The following is a 22,153-nucleotide window of genomic DNA, read 5'->3' on the forward strand; positions in this document are numbered from 1 at the left end:
AAAACACACACACAAAAACACGTAGAGTCGACAGAAGTAGAGAAAGTGAAGTGAGGGTGAATGTGGAGATGAGGAGAAGGTGGGGTGGGTGGCGGTTCGGTTGGTCTGTGATTTGTTTTCTCCATTATAAGGGGAGGTAGGGAGCCGATCATTGGCCGACAGCGTCCGCGAATCGGACCAATCAGGGGGTGAGGGGGGGTTAATCGCAGCCCTGTCGGAGGGCGGTTGGTTGGTTATGAAGGGATCCATGAAGCTGCACAGCTCTTGCAGGGAAAATTCAAGATAATTCATTACTCATCTTATCTTGGTTGATTAGTAGGGGAGGTGAGAGGCGGTATAGGGAGGGTCCTCAAATCGCCATGGGAACCAGTCACCGCAACAACAACAACAGCAACATCAACAGGCTGGCGGCGGGAGGGGTCGTTAGAGGGTGTTAATTAGAGAGAGAGGTGGATTGTGGGAATGCGTGCCAGCCAACCACGACAAGAGACAGGGTTTTGCTGTGGTGAGAGAGAGAGAGAGAGAGATGGATGGCTGTTCGGTCGGTCGGCTTGTCGGGGGTCTTACCTCCTCTGCTCGCTCCGTTGTAGATGGAACTAATGCTGGAAGGGGCTGGAGGAGGTGCACCGAAGGAGACCAAGGGAGGAGGAGGAGAGTGAGGAGGAGTGGAGGTGAGGGCAGAGGAGGACAGAAGAGAGGAGGAGAGGAGGGTAGAGGGTGTTGAGGTTCACAAGGCAGTCCAGTGTGTGGGTGTGGCCATATACATGCGTGCAACGTACATTTATGCTTCAGGTGTTCTTATGGTGCCCCATGTGGTGCCCTTTAAGGTGTTCTTATGGTGCCCCATGTGGTGCCCCTTAAGGTGTTCTTATGGTGCCCCATGTGGTGCCCCTTAAGGTGTTCTTATGGTGCCCCATGTGGTGCCCCTGGTGTTCTTATGGTGCCCCATGCCTGACAGTAGCAAATCTACGTCCACAATGCCTTGTAAGCTCCACGCTTGATGATAGGTTCTTGGTTTGCCCATGATCCTAGATGACTACTTCTATGCATTTGATGTATTACCTTGTGTTGTCCTTGCTCCTGGTTAACTAAGAGCTTCTGCTAAATGCCTGCATTGTAAATGATCGGTTGGTTACTGGCTTGACTGAATGTAACCCCAGTCTGAGGTTTGTTCGTCCGGAATAAAACTAAATGGAATCCAGTTGGGAGGTACATAGTGGACATATACCGTATCAGAATCAAGCTGACTTACATGAGTGCTTGTGTATGGTACTGTACGTGTGTGTGTGTGTGTGTGTGTGTGTGTGTGTGTGTGTGTGTGTGTGTGTGACAGAAAAAGCTCATGCTAAAGTGAAGCCTGTTAAAAGTTGCAACGACACCACCAGAGTGACTTTTAGAGCAGATCCAGAACCTGCGTTTGTGTATGTATGTGCGTGGCGTACCGACAGACAACCGCGTGGGCGAGGAGTCTCTTGAGCAGCCCTGGCTGCGGGGGATGCGGCTGCGTCTGTGTGCGGACCCTCCAGCTCCGGACAGGACCCCCCTGGGGGTCCCGGTGGCCAGCATGCTGAGGGCCGTGCTGGTCAGCAGACGGCCGGGGGAGCCGCTCCTGCTCCCCGCTGCATGGATGGACCACCGGAGAGGAGAGGAGAGGAAGAGGAGTGGGGATAGAGACACAAAGACAAATCAGAGCCCGTACTTGTGCGAGTCCCGTTCCTTCACATCATTATTAACCACTTAAAACACACTAGACCAGTGGTTCTTAAACATTAGATTTCAAGAGTCCTCCTTTAAAGAGGGGTAGTTCACCCCATCGATTACTCGCCCCATGAAGCCTTGAAGTCATCGTTGGATGAGCAGAGACTCCATTGATTCAAATTATTGACTGAGCAATTTCGACAAAAAGACAAATACAAAAAAACCCATCTCCATGCATTCGAGGCTTCACAGGGTGTGCAATTGATCGAAAATATGTCATTATTTTGGGTGAACTCCTACTAAGCACTTCTCTCTCTGCTGTCACGAGTTACAGAATTTTGAACTCACTTTGAGAACCAGTTCTCTAGTGTAGACGTTTAAGTACTTTTCTTTCTTCCCCCGATCGTTTTGCCGATCTACAAGCTCAGGACGCGTTGTAAGCTTGTAGAAACGGGCAATTTGTGGCTAATGTTTCCGCCAGAATTGGAATGCTACGGCTCAAGTGGTTAACTCTTAACTGTGAGAAGTATGCGAGAAGTAGAAGTACTGGTCTTCAACACACTATGGCCAATGGTGGAATACACTCAAAAGAAAAAAACAACACAGCAAACATGACAAAGTTGAACACAGCTGGAGAAAGGATTCTTGGGGGATTTGGAAAACATTTCTAAATCAAATGTCTTTTTTTTAAATCACAGTGTAGTCCACCCACCAAGACCTTCTGTCTCCAAATGCAAAGCCTGCGTCTACTGTAGCTCTATAATGACACAGTTTACACAGTATGTAAAATAACACTCGCTGATCCACAAGGCTGCAAATTAAAAGGTAGGGTAAATGATATTCTTTTGTTAACACAAGTGTTAAATAGCTCTGTATTGTGACAGTAATCATTGTTTGTTCAGTAACGGGAGTCTCCCTGTCTCTCCAGCTCTCTAGTGGACAGAAAATGCATTTTCAGGTCGTGATACCAATCAGGAGAGAGTGTAAAGTTGGAAATGACACTGGTACCCAGATATAATCGCTTATCGCATGAGTTTGTGCATTTATCCTGCCATGCACCCTCTGTCATAACAAGACCCTTTATCTATCAGCCTCTGACAGATGAGCACAATACAAATGACCCCCCCCCCACCCAAAAAAAGAATAAAAATAAAGCAGGTGTGGTTATAGCTTGGTTAGCCGTGCAGCCACGTTTAAACATTCTGTGCCTAGCCTGCCTACAAATCCCAGCATGCCTCAGCCAGAGTGGGAGGAGGAAGGAACCTTAACAGTGTGCATGTGAGGGAGGGCAGGGGGTGGAATACAGGAACGCACGCCCCAAAACACGCTCGTAAAACATGAAAGCTCAGTAGAACTATGCATAACCCTAACCTTATTCCTAAACTTAGCCACAGTAAAACTATGCCTAAGCCTAACCTTATTCCTAAACTTAACCAGAGTAAAACGATGCATAACCCTAAACTTATTCCTAAATTTAACCACAGTAAAACTAAGCCTAACCCTAACCTTATTCCTAAACTTAGCCACAGTAAAACTATGCCTAACCAACCTCAGTAAACTATGCACAAACCTAACCTTATTCCTAAACTCAACCTGAGTAAAAGCAATACAAGAACGTCTGGGCACCACAAAAGTGTTTTGCGGCGAGCGTTCCCATTACCGGTGGGTGGAACCAGCTAGAGGTGAGGGATGGGGTGGGGGAGAGTAAAAAATCATCTTACCACCGACGTTAGCGGACTGAGATCCTGATTGGTTGAGGGAGGAGGAGGGAGGGGTTAGCAGGCGACCCAGGAGGGTGGAGGAGGAGGGGAGGAGGAACAGCAGGTTAAACCAGATGCATTATGGGAGTTAGTGCCACATGGCATGGAGGTGGGGCGGGGGGGGGGAGGGGAACGGATGGTTGGGTGGGTGGTTAGAACACAGAGCGCGTGACGGGATCCAGGCCGTTCCGAATAGACAATAAAAGCTAGCCCCCCCAAAAAACACCACTTTGATAAAAGATATCCATTTAGCAGGAAAGGAACGCATCAGAACCAAAGCGTTGATACAAAAAACCCATCTTAAAGTAATCAACAACAACAACAACAACAACAACAGAACAACAGTGAGCCAGCCGGGGTTGATGGAGCAGGGAGAGTGATGCATGATGGGAAGGCCGGCAGGGATGGAAGCCAAGCCTGCTCAGGATGACCGAACATAAAATATATCCCAAACTAAAATGACACACACACACACACACACACACACACACACACACGCACACTAGGGCTACACGATATGGACAACATTTTATATCCCTGTATTCCTGCCAAATGTTGCGATATCGATACGATATTACAGTTAAAATGTCATATTCTATATTTTAAGTGTTGCACAGAAAAGTGTTAGTGAGTTTGCGTGTGGTGCTTTATTTTCCCGAAGAGAGGGATTGCTTGCTTTAGAAGTGGACGATATATTGATGATACATTGTTATAATGACGATATATCTATATCACGATATCGTTGCCTTTTTGCGATACTGATATTGTTGATATTGTGTGCATGTTCATATGTTCATACCATGATAACGATATATTGTGCAGCCCACACACACACACACACACCCTCTCCCACACACCCCTCCTCTCCCTTCCTTTAGTTATCTTATTGGAAATCTGATCATTGACCAACATTTTGTCAACATCGGTCAAACCAATCGCTCTAACCACCTAACGCCTGCCTTATTTTATACTTTGATGCAAAAAAAAGCTGATGTACAAGATCACATCATGTCACACACATTGTGAGCTTGTAGATCGGCTAATTCCACAAAACATAGTTTGTAAAGTGGCTGTGTACATGCATGGGTGCCACACCCAACCAGAACTGGAGTAGGCAGGCTATTTATATGTTTTGCACTGCAGTGGTTTAGCTACAGTATAGCTCAGTGCTGTTTGTTGTGTGACATCAAATTCAGCCAGGCTCAAACAGCATCTAAAAGGCCAGTCCACACCAATGTAACTCCTTGCAACCAAAGTTATTCATAGTCAACTAAAACTAAGGAAATAACAAGGGTTAAAAATAAAATAAAAACTACAATATATAAAAAATAAATGATACCTAACTTTGTAAAATTGATTCATGTTTACAAAACAAAGTAAAACGAACTCAAATTATAGACCCTTAGTTTTCGTCTCTGGATGGTTGGCGGTTCATCTGTAACTGAATAAAAATAAAAATAAAGTTTTTATTACACAATACTTACCTAAATACTTTACTAAAAAACTAAAACTAACAATATAACTAATAAAAATGAACTAAAGCTATTGTTTAAAAATCTGCTCTAAAAAAGAATTAAAACTAACTGAATTAGAAGGAAATATATATTCAAAATGAACTAAAACAAATCAGAACTATTATAACCTTGCTTGCAACTCCTTGGAGCTACTTGCAACCGTTATCTCCAAATGGCAATTGCATTGCTTGCAAGGAGTTGCATTGGTGTGGACTGGCCTTTGGTAACACACAACATGCAGAGGAACACACACACACACACACACACACACACACACACACACACACACACTCACTCTCCTCCATCCATACCCACAGATATAAACACTTATTGATCGGCATGAGAGCGATAGCAGGTGGCCCCACTCTTCATAACAGCTGTACACACAGAAACACACACACACACACACACACACACACATACACACACACACACACACACACATACAAACACACACACACGGTTGTACTCTGACAAACACAAAATACCTGGCGTGCAATCGGATTCGTCTGAACCTCCTGAAGGCACAAGAACATTTGCATGGAGCTTATTGTCACCATGACAGGCAACAGATTCTCTCTCTCTCAAGCCCAACACACACCGTCTGTGAACGCCGCACGTCAAAACAGCCACCTCCGTTATTTTCAATGAACCTATCCCACACCGGCGGCGTCCGACACGCGCTGGCGCACGTTCCCACCTCACGCGACGCTCCGTTACGCCGCTGTTCTATTTTCCAGGCGTTGCCACGGCCCACGCAGCCTCCATCCGGGAGTCCTGTGGGTGTTGCTGTGCGGCTATGACACGCGGCAATACTGTGCCGCGTCGCTGCGCACCCGCTTCACATACGGTGTGTGTTGGGCTTCACACACACACACACACACACACACATTTTTGACATGTGCACCACAACAAGACATTACGTCATTTTGTGGAAACAAACTGGTGTAAACTGTGGATGAGTGAGAGTGCGTTGCGTGTGTGGAACGTACGTTGTGACTGGGAGACCATCTTGGTCCGGCTGCGACCTCGGGAGTCCACCTGGCTGCTGGACACGGCGCTGCTGGGCGTGCTCAGCTGCTGTTTGGTACGCATGCGGCCTGCGTGGCGTAGCGTAGCGGCACAGAGGGAGAAACCATCAGAAACGCACACATAAAAACACCAGCGCACTACCTTCCCTATACGTCACCTAGTGCAGACGCTGCTAGTGCACTACTCACCGCCCATAGGATGAAGACCACCCTCCTAGGAAGCACTACCACAACAAGCAACTACTGTAACTAACTAACAGACTGCTGGAAGCCACTGTTAAATGACATATCGGTGTTGTCGGGGAGAAACCTCTGATCTCAAATTTCTTTTACTATTTTTGTGGTTTTTTGGGGTAAAAAAGTTGTTTTCAACCCTTTTCATATCAAGGACCATAATTTATTCGACATTTGAGCCACGGACCACCATTTGATGACGTCTAGCCTCTCAGACCCAAAACGTTGATATGTTGTTGTCGTTGGATAAGAGTCGTGATCAAAATAACAATTCTTCTACAAATCTCTAATTGTGTCGACAAATCTCTAATTGTGAGCGTAACATGAAACTGTACGGGTCCGTTTGGTTTCAAGAGTTAAAGATCTGTTAGGGTCCACTTGGTTTCATGTTACTTTCCTCAAGAGTTAAAGATCTGTTAGGGTCCACTTGGTTTCATGTTACTTTCCTCAAGAGTTAAAGATCTGTTAGGGTCCACTTGGTTTCATGTTACTCTCCTCAAGAGTTAAAGATCTGTTAGGGTCCACTTGATTACCACTGGTTGAAAACCCCCTGCCCTACTTGATCACATTTCAGAGTCACACAAAAGTATCAAATGTAGCAGATCCACAAGCGCCAACGTTTTGAGCTTGTAGATCGGCTACTTTTGCCATTAAAAAAACCCCCCTTCTGGACATAATGAGGTTTCCACCCGACAGAGACGATATTCCACTATGTTATCTAGTCATTCTGTCACACCCTGATCAACCTACATTGCACAGTAGGGGGCGCTTCAACGGACTGTGCCGTTCACATTGATGATGATGATGAGCTAACAGGTCAAGCAAACTAAGCTAGCGGTTGCAGTGACTTGTACTAGCAAGCACTTATGCAGTATATTATAATATATATAATCTATAATATATATATATAGAGAGAGCACACATCATCATCATCATAATCATCTTCTAAATCCTCTAAAAGTCATATTGGCATACGGCATGTACTTCCATATTTAATATTTTGACCAATGTCTTGATTAAAAAAACATATAATTGGTAACATGATTATTGAAGCACCCCTAACACACACACACACACACACACACACACACACACACACCGCTAACCACAATCTTACCATTGTCTGTTCTGGTCCCTAGTGTTAGACAGACAAAGAAATTAAGAAAAGTAGGTTGTTTATAAGTAGCACTTGTCACCTTAACACTCATCACCCCACAAACTCATCACCACACACACACTCATCACCACACAGACACAGACACACACACAGACACACACACACACACACACACACACACACACACACACACACACACACACACACACACACACACACACACACACACACACACACACACTAACTGGCTGCAAATCAACAAGACAAAAGGATAGCGTCCCTCTCATAGCAATACTATGTTGCCAGTTGATGGGGGCGTGGCATCTCCCGTCCCTCAGAGTAACATTTATTCACGACTGGTGATATTAGAGATGAGTGACCCACTCCTGCGCCGAATGATTATATTATATTATGTTATATTATGAATGAATGAATGAATGAATGAATGATTGAATGAATGAATGAGGCCGTTATAGGTGAGCAAAGGGTGGCATGTGTGTTCATACAGAGATAGACAGACATCAGGGTGGGATGTGTGTTCATACAGAGATAGTCAGACATCAGGGGGGCGCTGTGATCGGACACGGTTAATGCATCATTTATACTGCATCGTGCCGCACTGTGTCTCGTCGTGCCCAAAACATAGCTGATCTACAAGCACGCCGTGAGCCCAAAACATAGCTGATCTACAGCGCGCCGTGAGCTGATCTACAGAGCGCCGTGAGCTGATCTACAGAGCGCCGTGAGCTGATCTACAGAGCGCCGTGAGCTTGTGGATCGGCTATTTTGTGGCGCGCAACGCCGCTGCACAACGGAGTACATCAATCAGGCTTCGATGTGTGTGTTATTGTGAGGATTGTTGGGAACAAAGAGATGATGGAGAAAAGCGACAAAGGAAGGAAGGAAGATAAAAGAAAGGAAAAGAAACAACAGAAGGATAGAGAGGAAGAAAGAGAATAGTGTGAGGGGGCGAGAAGACCTTACCATCCGTTTTATCAGTAGCATCGTCTTTAGTGGCAGAGAGAGAGAGAGAGGGAGGGAGGGAATACAAGAGTGAGGGGAGAGAGAGAGAGAGGGCGAGAATACAAGAAGAGTGAGGGAGGGAGCGAGATAATACGAGAGAGAGAGAGAGAGAGAGAGAGAGAGAGAGAGAGAGAGAGAGAGGGCGAGAGGAAAAGAAACAGAAAAAGAGGGGAGGGGGTAAAGAACAAGAGAGGAGGAAAGACAAGGTGTGGAGAGAGAAGAGGAGTTGGGAGAAAGGAGCAGAGTGTCTGTGTTACTACCAACGTCTGGACGGACGTCTGGGGCACATGCAGATGAATCTACACGACACACAGACGTCTGGGGCACATGCAGATGAATCTACACAACACACAGACACGCACATACACAGAACAATGCTCATGCACACACACACAATATCCATAACATAGTGCACGGATATGATGCAGGCAACACAGAGGAGAGGAAGAAGAGAGAAGTGAAGAAGAGGAAGCGAGGAGAGGAAAGGATATAGGCCGATCCTAGTTCTATGAGAATTGGGGAGTATGTGAGTTTGACATTGTGTGTGTGTGTGCGTGCATGTGTACATTAGTATAGTTTTCCTGCACTGTGTATATCTGTATTCATCCTGAAACACTAGTGTACTTTCATTAGTGACTGACTCTGCCTGTTCTCTGAAGCGTAATACATACTACTTCCTACGTCTGGGTTCAGACAGACTTTCCGAACTGTAGCTCGGAGAGTCAGGTGTCATGTGGAGGTCGCACGGGTCCCGAGGAACTCATGCAACCCAAAGAAAAGTTAGGACTTTAGAAGGAGTATGTATTGCGCTTTACTCATCCCTATTGGTCAACTCATCTCCATCATTGATCCACTGACTTGTCTCCATTGTCTCTTTGAACCCTCTCTTCTTACCCAGTGACGAATAGGAGCCGGGGTTCAGACGCCCCGGCCTGGCGGCCTGGCCAGTGCCGCCACGCTGCCGCTGCTTGGCGAGAGCGGCCGCGTTCACATCCACGTCGCTACGGGAACGCTGCAGGGCGCTGGGCGACGGCGCCGGCTTCAAACCGCCCGATGACGGGACTGATGGGAACCGAGGGAGGGAGGGAGGCACGGAGGGAGGGAGGGACGGAAGGAGGTGATGGAAGGGAATACATATACATACAGATACGTATCACAAATACATGCAACACCACTTGCACAACACCGACAGCCGTGCACGGACACACACACACACACACACAGGTGTGTGCAAATGCACATTCTGTACGACCACTACACAAGACGTATGCCGCGGACATACATGTGTGTGTGTGTGTGTGTGGGGTACAAACACAAACGTATGTTGAATGAATGGGAACTGGTGACAGGCGTCATGTCATGAGTGTAATGGAAGGAACGGCTGTGTGTATTTGTGCATCGTGTGTGTGTGTGTGTGTGTGTGTGTGTGTTTGTTTGAGCGTATGAACTGTTTGAAATTTGAATTTTACATTTTGTGAGTTTATTCCAATATTGTGATACCTCCTGTATGTGTGTTTCAGCGTCAGTGTGAAGGTACTCACCTCTCCCCGGGTTGGAGGACCATTTCGAAGACAGGGGTCGACTGTTGGGGGCGGGACAACGACAGTAGGTCAGTGAAGTAGCAGAGCCCAATAATCATGTCATTCCATTATATCACACAAATAACTCTATTCATAACCCTAGGAAGAGGACAAATACCAAAACGATAGAAACAGCAAAACGACGTGTCAGTGCAGTGTTGTTGTTTGCTCACATAAGTAGCTGGCAACAAAGCAAATTACATTTTCATGTGCTCAGCGAGACTGCAATTCCCTTCACGTTCAAAGCCAAGCTGCTCGTATCGGGAAGGTCAAATGTCGATTGTCTGCCGAGCGATTTTGACGGAGCAGCGTGGTGAAGCACAGTAGTTAGAAACTACTAGTTTTTAACTTGACCCTTTTAGTTTAGCCTAGTTGGGTTCCATGTAAGTGCTTGTTGCCTATGCTGTTTTTTATGCCATGCTTTTAAACCCTGTAGCACTACAATACGGCTAAATAACTACCCCTATTTTATAGAAGGAAGACACCATGCAATGAGAGTGTGGTCTAGCTAACACCAACTCGGGACTCTTGGATCGTTGCACTCCACACTCTCCAATCTCGACACGATATGACAAATAAGGGCCGATACAGATACTTTTCCGATATCGATATACAGTATCGGGACATCTCTAGTTGATATTATCAGTTGATATAATGGTGGGTTCCTACTTGAGGCTCTCCTGGGAGGAGGAGGAGGAGCGGTCGCTCTGGGGCAGAGAGGCCACGCTGCCGCTGCTCTTCAGACACGACTGCAGCGTCTTCTGGTAGGACGGCTCCAGAGAGTTGTACAGAGAGTCTGCTGCCCCGGGGAAGTGGTGCCTCAGACCCCAGTACGCTCTGGAAGAGAACACACACACACACACACACACACACACACACACACACACACACACACACACACACACACACACACACACACACACACACACACACACACACACACACACACACACACACACACACACACACACACACACACACACACACACACACACACACACACACACACACACACACACACACACACACACACACACACACACACACACACACACACACACACACACACACACTTACTACAAAATACATGCCCTACTGGATCATACTACAGCGTCACACAAAAGCATCAGAATAACTGTCATTGTCGTAGAGCTGAGCGAGTTTGGAGAAAAAACTAACTCACTATCCACCTAGAGATTCTTAACCCATTCTGACCTGAGATCAGATTCATACGAGGTTTCCACTGGACACACACTGGTCTGATGAACCCATTCTGACCTGAGATCAGATTCTAAAAATGTCAGTCGTTCTTCGAATTTTTCAAAAATAGCAGACCTACAAGCTCGTATCGCGCCACTCGGTGGCGCGATATGAGCTTGTAGATCTGCTATTTTTCAATAGGTAAAGCATAACATGATGCTAACACCAAAATGGGTGCCCGGTCAGAATGGGTTAAAAAGTCAACAGACGCCTATAACAAAGCCTTGCGTCTGGCAAGGCAGGCATATTTCTCTGGCATTATTAATGAGAACAAGAACAATGCCCCAGTCCTACAAGCAGTCATTCCCTGCTTCTAAAGCTAAGTGTAATGAGTTTGCATGCTTTTTTGATAACAACATTTGTAACATTAGAGCTGGTATTATGAATGGTGCTGCTAGCACAAACCCTCAAACTGCAGCTAATGGTGCCAGGGTAGATCTCTCCAGGGGGGGGGGCGTCTAATGTAATTCTGCGCAATTGTTGAAGACGAACTCCGCAAAACCATATCACAGATGACATCACCCTCCTGTTCATTAGATACAATTCCTACCACCCTTCACAAAGAGGTTTTAGACAGTGTGATTGGAGATATCCTAACAATTGTAAACAGCTCTCTACAAGCAGGCATCTTTCCAGACTCACTGAAGACGGCTGTAGTTAGAGGGATCAAGATTGTGTTTCTTGAGTATGGGCCTGTGTTGGGTAACTATCGACCTATTTCTAATCTGCCCTTTCTGGGCAAGGTTCTAGTGAGCAGAAATAATCAATAATAAGCAGACTTGGCAACCTGACTGTACAAAGTAACAGTACAGTAAAGAACTTGGGGGTCATTATTGATTCTGAATTGAATTTTAATTCACACATTAATCATGTGTGTCAAGATTGCCTTTTTTCACGTTCGAAATATTGCACGAATCAGAGCCTATTTGTCATTGGACGATGCAAAAACACTGATCCGCGCATTTGTTTTTTCTCGGCTTGATTACTGCAATGCACTTTTTTCTGGACTCCCTAAGAAAATGCCCACAATGCGGCAAAAAGACTGGTAATCCAGTCTGGCAGTGTGCCATGGGTTCAACTCCCGATCGGCCTTTACTGCATGTCACCCCCCCATCTCTCTCCCCATTTCCTGTCAGCCTACTTTCTATCCCTCCATAAAAAAATAAAGCCGAAAGCCAAAAAAGAAATACATTAAAATTAAAAGGTGCTATACAAATAAAATTGTATTATTATTATTTCATAAGTGTGTGTGTGTGTGTGTGTGTGTGTGTGTGTGTGTGTGTGTGTGTGTGTGTGTGTGTGTGTGTGTGTCTTACTTGCGGGCCTCTACTCTGGCCTCAGAATCTGCATCTTGAAGCCCCTTCTTGATGCTTTCAACGAGAACGGCTGTGTGCCTGAGAGAGAGCGAGAGAGAGAGAGAGAGTGTTAAATGAGTGTGAAAGCAGTCCTGTCCTGTGCTACAGTATTACAGTATGAGAGTGAACATAGAACTCACTTCTCCAGGGAGTGTGTCTGCCACTCTAGTAAGAGTAGATCCAGGAAGTCAAAACAGCGCCTGGAGACCACAGATCATCCTCATCATCATCCTCATCATCATCATCACATTACTAATAACTCCTACCCTTATGCTGTGTTCACACTGGCAGCTACAAAGATACATACCATTCATTTTCAATGGAAGCCAGCGACATGAAGATACAAAGATACATGCTACCCTTCATTTTCAATAGAAGCCAGCGACATGAACACACAAATAATAGCCGACATTTGTCGCTGCTACAAGACCTACAAAATAAATAAGCTGGTTTCAACATCAGCTACAAAGATGAAAATACGCTTTGCATCTTTGTATCTTTCGTATCGGCCAGGGTGAACGCAGCATTAGAATAATTTTCATCCTGCAAAGTGGTTCTGCTCACCTTCTCACAGCCACAGACTTGGATGTACAGTTACTGGTGATCAGAGGGATCAACCTGGGAACATGAGTGTGCTGGAGAGGGAGAGAAGGAGGGAGGGAGGAAGGAGTGGAACAGAGAGAGGGAGGGAGAGATGGTAAGGAATGGAAGAATGGAGAGAAAGAGACAAACAGAGAAAGAAGGTAAAGTCATTTTTAACTTTAAGACTCAAGTAGAAGAATGTGCACACTCTGTTGATGTTAAAGACTGTGACATGCTATGTATGCTACAGTAGATTGTACCTCTCTTGCGTTTGTGTGTGTGTGTGTGTGTGTGTGTGTGTGTGTGTGCATGCGCTCCTCACCTTGATGATGATGCGTATAGCGGACACTCCGGACATGGCCATGACTTTGGCACAGTTGGGGATGAGGTTGAACAGGATAGGGACGATGGACTCTGCTCCGTGGTCAAACCTGTTCCCCAGCACTGAGGACAGGTGGCTGCACGCACACACACACACACACACACACACACACACACAGTCACACACACACACACACACACACACACACACACACACACGTTTACCATTACCAATACATCCAATTTATGTTACGACCCTTTGTCTAGGGGTCTAAAGTAGTAACATAAATGTGGAACGACAACTGAATTAAAAACTGAAATGTTTCATTACTTCAGCGCAGCAGTTTAAACATGAAAATGGTCACTGGTAAAATTGACTTCAGGGTGAAGGTTCACAATGATTTAAAATATCCTAGCTTATATATAATCTATAAATATAATAAATTAACCCCTATCCGAAAAGAAACAAAAAGACAATGCTGAACCTACTTAGCCAAAGAAAAAAGTACACAGGAAAGCTGTTGATCTGAAGTGACTGAATTGATTAGTCTGATTACCCAGCTTAAATTACTAAACTTAAAACATAGTGTAGTGCAACGTAAAAACACGTGTATCCAATCTCTAAGCTCACAATGTGTTTCATCGCAGCACATTGTGAGCTTATAGATCAGCAAAATCCCCCACATTTTTTATTCTAATGGATTATGTGTTTATTAATAATAGTAATAGTAGTAAGATGAAGTGCTGCACGGCATGGGGACTCACGCCACGGTCATGCAGGCCTCTCGCACCACCTGAGACCTCAGGTCTTTAGCGGACATCTTGAAGGCTCCGTCCAGAAGGCGGAGGTGCTGGTAGAAGCTGTCGTAGTCGGTGGCGCCCGCCACCACCAACGAGCGCACCTTCTTCAGCTGGTCGGGGCGACAGAACAGTGACCAATCAGATGACGACAAGCTCAGAAAGACGGTTACTTTGACCCCACATGTGTCGAGTGCGAGAAGCTTTGGTTGGAAATAGCCGATCGACAAACTCACAACACAAATACGGATGCTGGCATTTAAGTGGTTAATTGCAAGTAATGTGGATGAGGTTTGCAGAATTGTTCTCAGCTCCTGCACTATAGAAGGGAATGTAACTCTGAACATAACGTAAACATTAACCCTTTTACGGCTCAGTGATGTAAATTGGATTTCAATGTAATGAGTCCCGGGACCCAGGGGTGGTCTTTTAGATGGGTCCCAGGGACATTTTATGAGTGCTACTTCAACAACGTTAAGAGTACAGTAGTGAGTACAATATTGCATCCCAGGACCACCGGAGGGTGACATGATTGTGTCTTTTCTAAATTGAGGATGCAGGATGCAGCCTATTTTCATCACTGCGGCTGTGTGCTGGTTTTGAGTTGTGCTAAAAATGAACTCCTATGGGAGTGATTTCAAACCGAGACAGGAGAGGGATGCAAATGCAAATAAGACTGGAGCATTTGTTTTGTTTTTCCCCCATAGAGGATCAGACTCATCCTCTTTATACTCATCCAGCTTGACTCCGTACAAGCCTGCACAATGAGTTTAAATGTATCCATGGCGAGTGGAGGGTGGAGACGGGCGGAGATATCCAATCTCCTGTGAGACCAGGACTAATAGGACCAGGACGAGTAACTTCCTCCGTCGTCAAGACTCCACCTCATTTCCTCCTCACCCCGAGCTATAGTGCACTGTAGTCAATAATCCCTCAACCTAATGTCCCTTTAGTGTCTGGTATTTACTGTATGAGTGAGGCTGGGACTCCATGCATGGAAGTAGAGTTTAGTGTCAGTGTTTAGTGGATGGTGAGTCGCTAGGGCTCTCTCTCTCTCTACTCACAGCAGTGGCTCTCTGGTCCCAGTCATGTTTGTCATCTGAGCAGATCTCACGGATCTTGTTCAGGTTGTCCTCCAGGTCTCTGGACGAGTAGATCTGAAGAGAGAGACAGAGACAGACAGACAGACAGACAGACAGACAGACAGACAGACAGACAGACAGACAGACAGACAGACAGACAGACAGACAGACAGACATCATTGATGATGAGAGATGAAGGCTTAAGGCTTTCAGACATTCTGGTGTAGTTAATATGCATAATTCTGGTTATTACTTACTTTGTTGTATATGTATATACGTATATTATTTTTTTATGGCATGGCTATGCAAAAGGCTAGCCGTCTATGACAGTCTGGCTGACTGTGTGTGTGTTACCTGTACAACAGGGACATCAGTGAAGCCTTTGATGAAGTCTTCCTCATCGATGGCCCCTGCACCCGTTTCCTTGGACACTACAAAAATAAATTACAAAGTGATCTTTAGAGAGAGAATTGTGTTTGTGGAGGGGCTGCAATTCAGCTATTCACTGGGATATTTTTTCCTGAGCCAGGTTTAACTCACTAAAACATGCGCGCGCGCGCACACGCGCACACGCACACACGCACACACACACACACACACACACACACACACACACACACACACACAGAATTACACCCCCACATACAGTCAGTCAGAGTCTGCATCTCTAATGGACATTCTGGACGTAATGGGCCTGTCAATCACAGCTCTCCGGGCTACACCCCACCCCCAGGGAGGGAGGGAGGGAGTGAGGCCGGAGGAATGAAAGGGGAGAGGACAACCAGGCAGGTACCTGGGGAGGTGGAGGGTATTACAATATGATGTTTTTAGGACTAGGAGGAGAAAGACGAGAGCAGGGTAGTAGAAGTCCATCTCTTGTCTCCTCCCCCTGGGACAGTGTCCATTCAAGACGGTCAAATATATACTGCATGCATCTATCTGGAAGCACTGAGGAGCTGGTGGTACACACTAAACACAAATGGTGCTTCATTGTCTTGTAATCATAGGGAAAAACCTCCTTTTGGTGCATCTCATGTATACATACCTGCTAGTGTTTCCACTAGGCATTATGACTTTATGTATTGTTGTTTTGCTCTCAGAATTTTGGTTTTTGTTTTGTCTCTGTGGTATACTGAGCGTACAGCACTTTGGTTCAATTTACAATTACAATTTAGGCATTTAGCAGACGCTAATCGCTCTGAATTGTTAATCCAGAGCGATTTACAATTCAACACTGTTGTTTTAAATGTGCTCTATAAATACAGTGGATTGGATAGTTATTCATGTTTATATAAATGTAAATAGCTTTAGATGTTTCTAGATTAACATTTCCTTCTCTTACTTCCGAACCAGTTCTGGCTTTGTATTGGCGTTTGAGTTGGAAATATTATATAAGAATATAATAACTTCTGCGATCAATGGCTCATAAGATAAATATTGTTATAAAACAAATGTGTATTTACAGCTGTATTAACGTAGACAATGAGCTACAACATGACTTGCACAAGTTGCACAGTCCACAACCCGTACACAAGACCAATTTGTTTTGATTAAAAGCAGGTTGTAAACTCATTGTCTACATTAGGACCGCTATGGTAGGAATTTGCATGGGTGTGTCAATGTTCTGTGGATAGAAAACGGTATGCGACTGTGCACAGAGTACAACAGCAGCCTGGCTGCCTGCCTGCCGCACTAGCTACTGTAGCAAACAGCACATATTGTGGAATCAATCATTGTGACATTGGTGAAATACAAACTTTCATAGTGGAATGAATGTAGCTCAGACTAATTATTCCCATCACTGTCAGAAGTGGGAGCTAAATTGTACCACTTAAGTCTTAAAGAGTGAAATCCATTGAAACAAAGGGCATGAAATTGCTTTGGAGCCCACAAGTCATGCTCCAGTCACCCCATTGTAGATACAGTGTTAAAGGCTTTCGCGTATTGTTGAATTTATACTCTGTTGTACAACGGTGTCATTCACCGAATATAATATCCATCGACAGTACAAGCTCACAACACGACATGGCGAAGCGCTTTATGCTTGTAGCTCATCTATTTTGGCCTTACGGAGTGTGTTCTGTCTAGAGTCTAGTTGCTGGGTGTTGGCAGAATGCTGTCTGTATGTTCCTAATGCAGAGTGGCAGATATAGTATAAGACCGTGAAGCTGACCAAGGAGGAAAAGATCTGAGCATTCACGTTTACATTTGTTTTCACAGACACCTCAACACAGAAACACAAACAGCAGCATCAGCAGCCGGACACCGGTCTAGTATATATATATATATATATATATATATATATATATATATATATATAATTGTTCATTAATCACAATCGAGGGCGATTTTTGAAATAATATTTGAAGATATTGATTTGTAATCGCCCCGGCCCTAAATGTTGTAATGGCAGAGTGGACACAGCTACTCAAATGAGCTGCTCTCCTCCAAGGTCCCAGGTTCAAGGTCATCTTTGTTACGTCCTGTGTACAGGAGGTACGTAAAAGTAAAAATATTTTGATGTCCTGTATCTCCATCCAGATGGCAGTAATGACCATGTGAAGTGATGGCTGAGGGTGATGTGAGCGCAGTGTCACTTGCTATTTGGAGTTCCAGACGTGTGATAAGTCTGGTTATGAGTTAGGGTGTGTCACTGTGGGCAAATCATTTTTAAAGGCAGTATGTGATGCTGGCTACAGTAAGTTTGTTTTTGATGGAGTTGGGTACAACAGGTTAAAGAAGCAGGGGGAACAGTACAACAGGATTCGGTATAATTGTGTTTTTGTAAAGCAATGAAAAGCAGACTTCATGCTGTAGCATTTTATGAGTCATTATGATACACCACAATGTGTGACTTTCTAAAAGTCAAGACAATTGCTTTATTGAACTACAGCTATAGCAAATCTGGACAATAAGTGAGGACAATCACTCTGGAAAAGTCCCAGACAATTATTTCCTAAAAGTAAAACACGATGACTCTTTTCCATGTCAGGAGGATTATTACGCTGGTTCTAATTCAGGCCTATGCATCCATCACGTTGTCTACAGGCTTAAAGCAGAGCACACAGTGTTTTTAAAATATTTTAAGTCAAACCTGTACATGCAGTACTGTACTGTACTGTACTAGACCTAGTACCATGTTGTACCTACGTACTACCTTCTTACATATTGTGTGTATATACCAGTTGCTAAAGTATTCTCCCATGATTAGGACCACAATGGAAACAAGCCTTCAGGGACTTTTGTGTGAAATTTATTGTATAACTGTACCTCTGTATTCTTTGTAAACGTTTAAAAAGTATTCAATCAATCAATCAATCATATTCTGTTCAAATTCACTACATTAGTCTCTCTGCACTGTACTTGTGTTACTATATACAGTACACGTTGTTGTCGATCAGAATTCATGTTTACTCTGCTTATTCCGATCTTGCGATAGAAAGGAACGCACTGGATAGGAGCGTCTCAGTTTGCAGTTGAAAATACAGGACTAGGAAACGAAGAAAAGAGTGGCGCACAACTGCAACAGATTCAGTGCATGGCCAAGTGCACGTGACACTGAGCCGTGTTCCAGCTTATTCTTACCGCCTTCATCTGATCTGGACAAAAAGGAAAGCCGTTTTCGACTTCCACTGGACATTTTCTGAAATCAGATTACTGACTGAAAATGGGAAATAACCACATTACGACAGTAGTGCATGTAAAAGTCTGCAAGACAGTCATTCTGGGTCAACCGGTGCAAGCGGCTGTAATATTTCTGAATGTCAACTGCAGAGGCGGACGGAGACCGCTGGGTATAATGAGATGCTGATTATTAATTTATAATAATGATGCGTCTGCTCTGTCAGCACACGCTCTGATGCAGAGAGACCAGTGTCAGATCAGAACTCTGTCAGCACACGCTCTTATGCAGAGAGACCAGTGTCAGATCAGAAGTAAGCAAGCAACACCAGGGGAAATAATAGTCATATGTAGAGTGCACACTCAGAGAACATTGTAGTGCCTCAAAGACACAGAATCGGGTAAAAACATCAAACCTAGCCTCACAGTCAGAGGAAGAGCTATGAGCTCGAAACGATACAGCTTTTTTTGGTGGTGAAATAAAGCATCTGTCGCATTGAAGTGTGCGAGCGTTGATTTATTTGTCTCTGCTTACCACTCAACACCTGGTCATGGTTAGGGATGTGAATGTCGTTTTCCTGTTTTCAAAACATCAAACCTAGCAATAGTACCTGTCTGAACGATACTCTATCTAAAATCACATAAAAAAATACCCATTTTCAAAGTTTCAAAGTAACAGTTCCTGAGGGACAACAACAACTATCATCCTTGCTTAATCCGACATATACTGTACATTGCATTGTATGTGTAGTGCTCATTAACACCTTGAGGGCCCGGGCCTATTTAATCCATTAATTAAATGTGCCCATCGTCAGCAAGCGCCTCTAGGCTTGCCGACGATGGATCAGTTTTCATAGCACTAATTTGACGGAGATTATCCGTATCGGGCACATGACCGTGCACTTGTCTTGAACTTGACCGTGATTTACGTCATGGGCCCCGATGGTGCCCCGCTGTCCCATCCAAATAAACCTGCAGTATGTAAGAAAGAAAGAACAGAGATTTCCAGTCTTCCCTTTCCAGAGCAACATTAGCAAAATTCGGGAAAAAACTATTTTCCACAATATTGCTTTCAGGATGACTTCTCCTGCTCTTCACTGTATGAAGTCTGAGGAATCCATAATTCCAGTGTAATCAGGCGTTATAGTCGATACAGGCTGTGTAATGTTCTGAGTGACTACCGAATACACTCTTCCAGGGTACGAGCGAACAGAACAGCATACAGTATCATTGCTGTCGGGCAGAAACCTCGGCTTGCACACCAGACACTGCGCGCGCGTGCGTGCGAATATGTACAGTATATGTGCACATGCCAGCACTGTCACAGATGCATCAGTTAAAGGGCCAGGGGGAGGAAATCGACCGCTCGGCAGGCCGTGGGAAACACTGATTCTTCCTTCCTTCCGACTTGCAGACGCAGAGAAAGGACAGGGAGGGGTGGATCGATATGGTAATAAACATAGCGTCTTTCCCAGACCTGTTTAAACCCTGGGAGTGCATCCCGACAACGTCTCTGTCGCTTCTTCCGTCACTCTACTTCGATGATGGCAAACACGATACTGACTGACTGAGTCACGCTGCAGATATAAAGGTTATTACCATGGTGATTATTGGACATAAAAGCAGACGTGATCCCTGAGAAGATATTCAGCAGAGTGTGGGAGGGCACGCAGTGTTGCCACAATGCGTCACATCGCGCAACGCCTTGTGAGCTTGTAGATCTCCTCTTTTTCACAAAATATTTTCAGATGAGGGTCCGTGGACAAATACATATTAATTTAGGCTTCCTGTTTGTGAAACAGGAAGCCCAAACAGGAAGCCCAAATAAGACACTACACTAAGAAACAGGGGTGGGGCATGGGCCATTTTCGTCAACCCCTTATCCCTAAAATTCTTTGCCATTTTCAACTAGCCAATCTACATTGACACGTTGTGAGCTTGTAGACTGGCCATTTTAACTATTCAAAGATGTTTAGCAAAATAGTAAGAAAAGGCAAAGGGGTTTAGGGTTTAGCCGTGACGAAAATGGAGCCCCTAGTCTAGAAACAAGTCCCCCCAAAAATGCAACCACCACCACTTTTAGCACCTTGAATGCCCGGTTATAGTTGGAACCAGTACATCAGCGCGCCCAGCAATTTGCAGATTCAGAGCCCATTTCAAGGTGGCACGGCGCCATCTTGGAAGTAGCTAGATGTAGCAAGGATCGAAAGCAACCGGAGCTATGATTACTTCTAACGCGACAGGACCACGATGGGCCTTCCAAAACACAAACTTTGGTTAGAATTGGTAAAATTGATTTAGATCAAGAGTTATTCACGTTTTAAGATTTTCGATCTCATCCATTAAAAGATGAAAACTTTGGAAACCGGAAATGACATCGAATGTTGCCCAACAGGCGCTCCCAGCCTGTGGAGCGGTGCTCTCGGTTATGGAATGATTAATGTTCCGTCTTTTGATTAATCTCCGATCTGACGTAATTTATTAATAAAGGCGGAGACCTCCGTCACCGGGCCCTCAAACTGTTAATAAACGACTTGATTTACAAGCTACTGAAAAAAAAACAAGGCCAAAGTTACTTATAATAAACGAACATGGCAACACTGTGGGAGGAGAGGAGCCCAGATCACCGATAACATGACACACAGTACTGGATCCTAAACAGAGGGCCTAAAGTGCCTCTCTGAGGACATTAATGTTTAATACACTGTTATGTGCTTGTGTTGTAAAAAAGTTTTTTTTTAAAAGCACTTGCACACACTGCGTTTGTGTATCGTACCAAAACGAGACATTAGAGGGAGGGGGGAGGGGCATGGGACGTCTAGTCTAGTCTCTCTCACAATTATCAAATGCTTCTGACCGTCATAGTAGTTCTCAAATGTTTCCGTGCCAAGGACCGCTAAATCGATATGTATTTGTCCGCCCTCTGAAAATTCTTCTCTTCCAGGGGCCCCCAGAAGATAAACATTATCAAATTATTTCAAAAATAGATGGAAAATAGTAGTTTTGAATAGCCAACTTATAAATGAATAAAGTGGTAATAAAGTGGTAACCCCCTGGAATCAGAGAATGTCATCATATTTATTGTGAAAAGAAGAATGCAAATCTTCTTTCTAAATGTCACCGTTCTTGCGGTTACCGTTTGTGTCAACTCATAGGTCTTCAGTTCAAGACAAGTGT

At 44.7% G+C, this 22,153-nt stretch overlaps 1 protein-coding gene across 23 annotated transcripts in view; it reads right to left on the bottom strand.

Annotated features, from left to right (window-relative positions):
• The window catches only part of clasp2 (cytoplasmic linker associated protein 2), a 117,027-nt gene that overhangs the window by 41,103 nt on the left and 53,771 nt on the right, over nucleotides 1-22,153 (bottom strand). For 13 of the 23 annotated variants that reach the window (XM_080787904.1, XM_080787903.1, XM_080787899.1 and 10 more), the window contains 15 exons: nucleotides 15,710-15,786; nucleotides 15,338-15,430; nucleotides 14,241-14,386; nucleotides 13,477-13,612; nucleotides 13,137-13,207; nucleotides 12,713-12,772; nucleotides 12,534-12,611; nucleotides 10,627-10,794; nucleotides 9,919-9,959; nucleotides 9,272-9,439; nucleotides 7,355-7,372; nucleotides 5,965-6,072; nucleotides 5,461-5,490; nucleotides 1,443-1,619; nucleotides 568-612 (listed from right to left, as the gene is read on the bottom strand). In XM_080787904.1, coding sequence (XP_080644030.1) covers nucleotides 568-612; nucleotides 1,443-1,619; nucleotides 5,461-5,490; nucleotides 5,965-6,072; nucleotides 7,355-7,372; nucleotides 9,272-9,439; nucleotides 9,919-9,959; nucleotides 10,627-10,794; nucleotides 12,534-12,611; nucleotides 12,713-12,772; nucleotides 13,137-13,207; nucleotides 13,477-13,612; nucleotides 14,241-14,386; nucleotides 15,338-15,430; nucleotides 15,710-15,786 — 1,416 coding nt within the window. The remainder of the gene's footprint in view (nucleotides 1-567; nucleotides 613-1,442; nucleotides 1,620-5,460; nucleotides 5,491-5,964; nucleotides 6,073-7,354; nucleotides 7,373-9,271; nucleotides 9,440-9,918; nucleotides 9,960-10,626; nucleotides 10,795-12,533; nucleotides 12,612-12,712; nucleotides 12,773-13,136; nucleotides 13,208-13,476; nucleotides 13,613-14,240; nucleotides 14,387-15,337; nucleotides 15,431-15,709; nucleotides 15,787-22,153) is intronic. The other 10 variants (XM_080787910.1, XM_080787909.1, XM_080787916.1 and 7 more) reach the window with 5 other exon arrangements.

The sequence above is a fragment of the Protomyctophum bolini genome, assembly GCF_963924005.1.
Source record: "Protomyctophum bolini genome assembly, chromosome: 17".
In the NCBI taxonomy this organism is placed as follows: Eukaryota; Metazoa; Chordata; class Actinopteri; order Myctophiformes; family Myctophidae; genus Protomyctophum; species Protomyctophum bolini.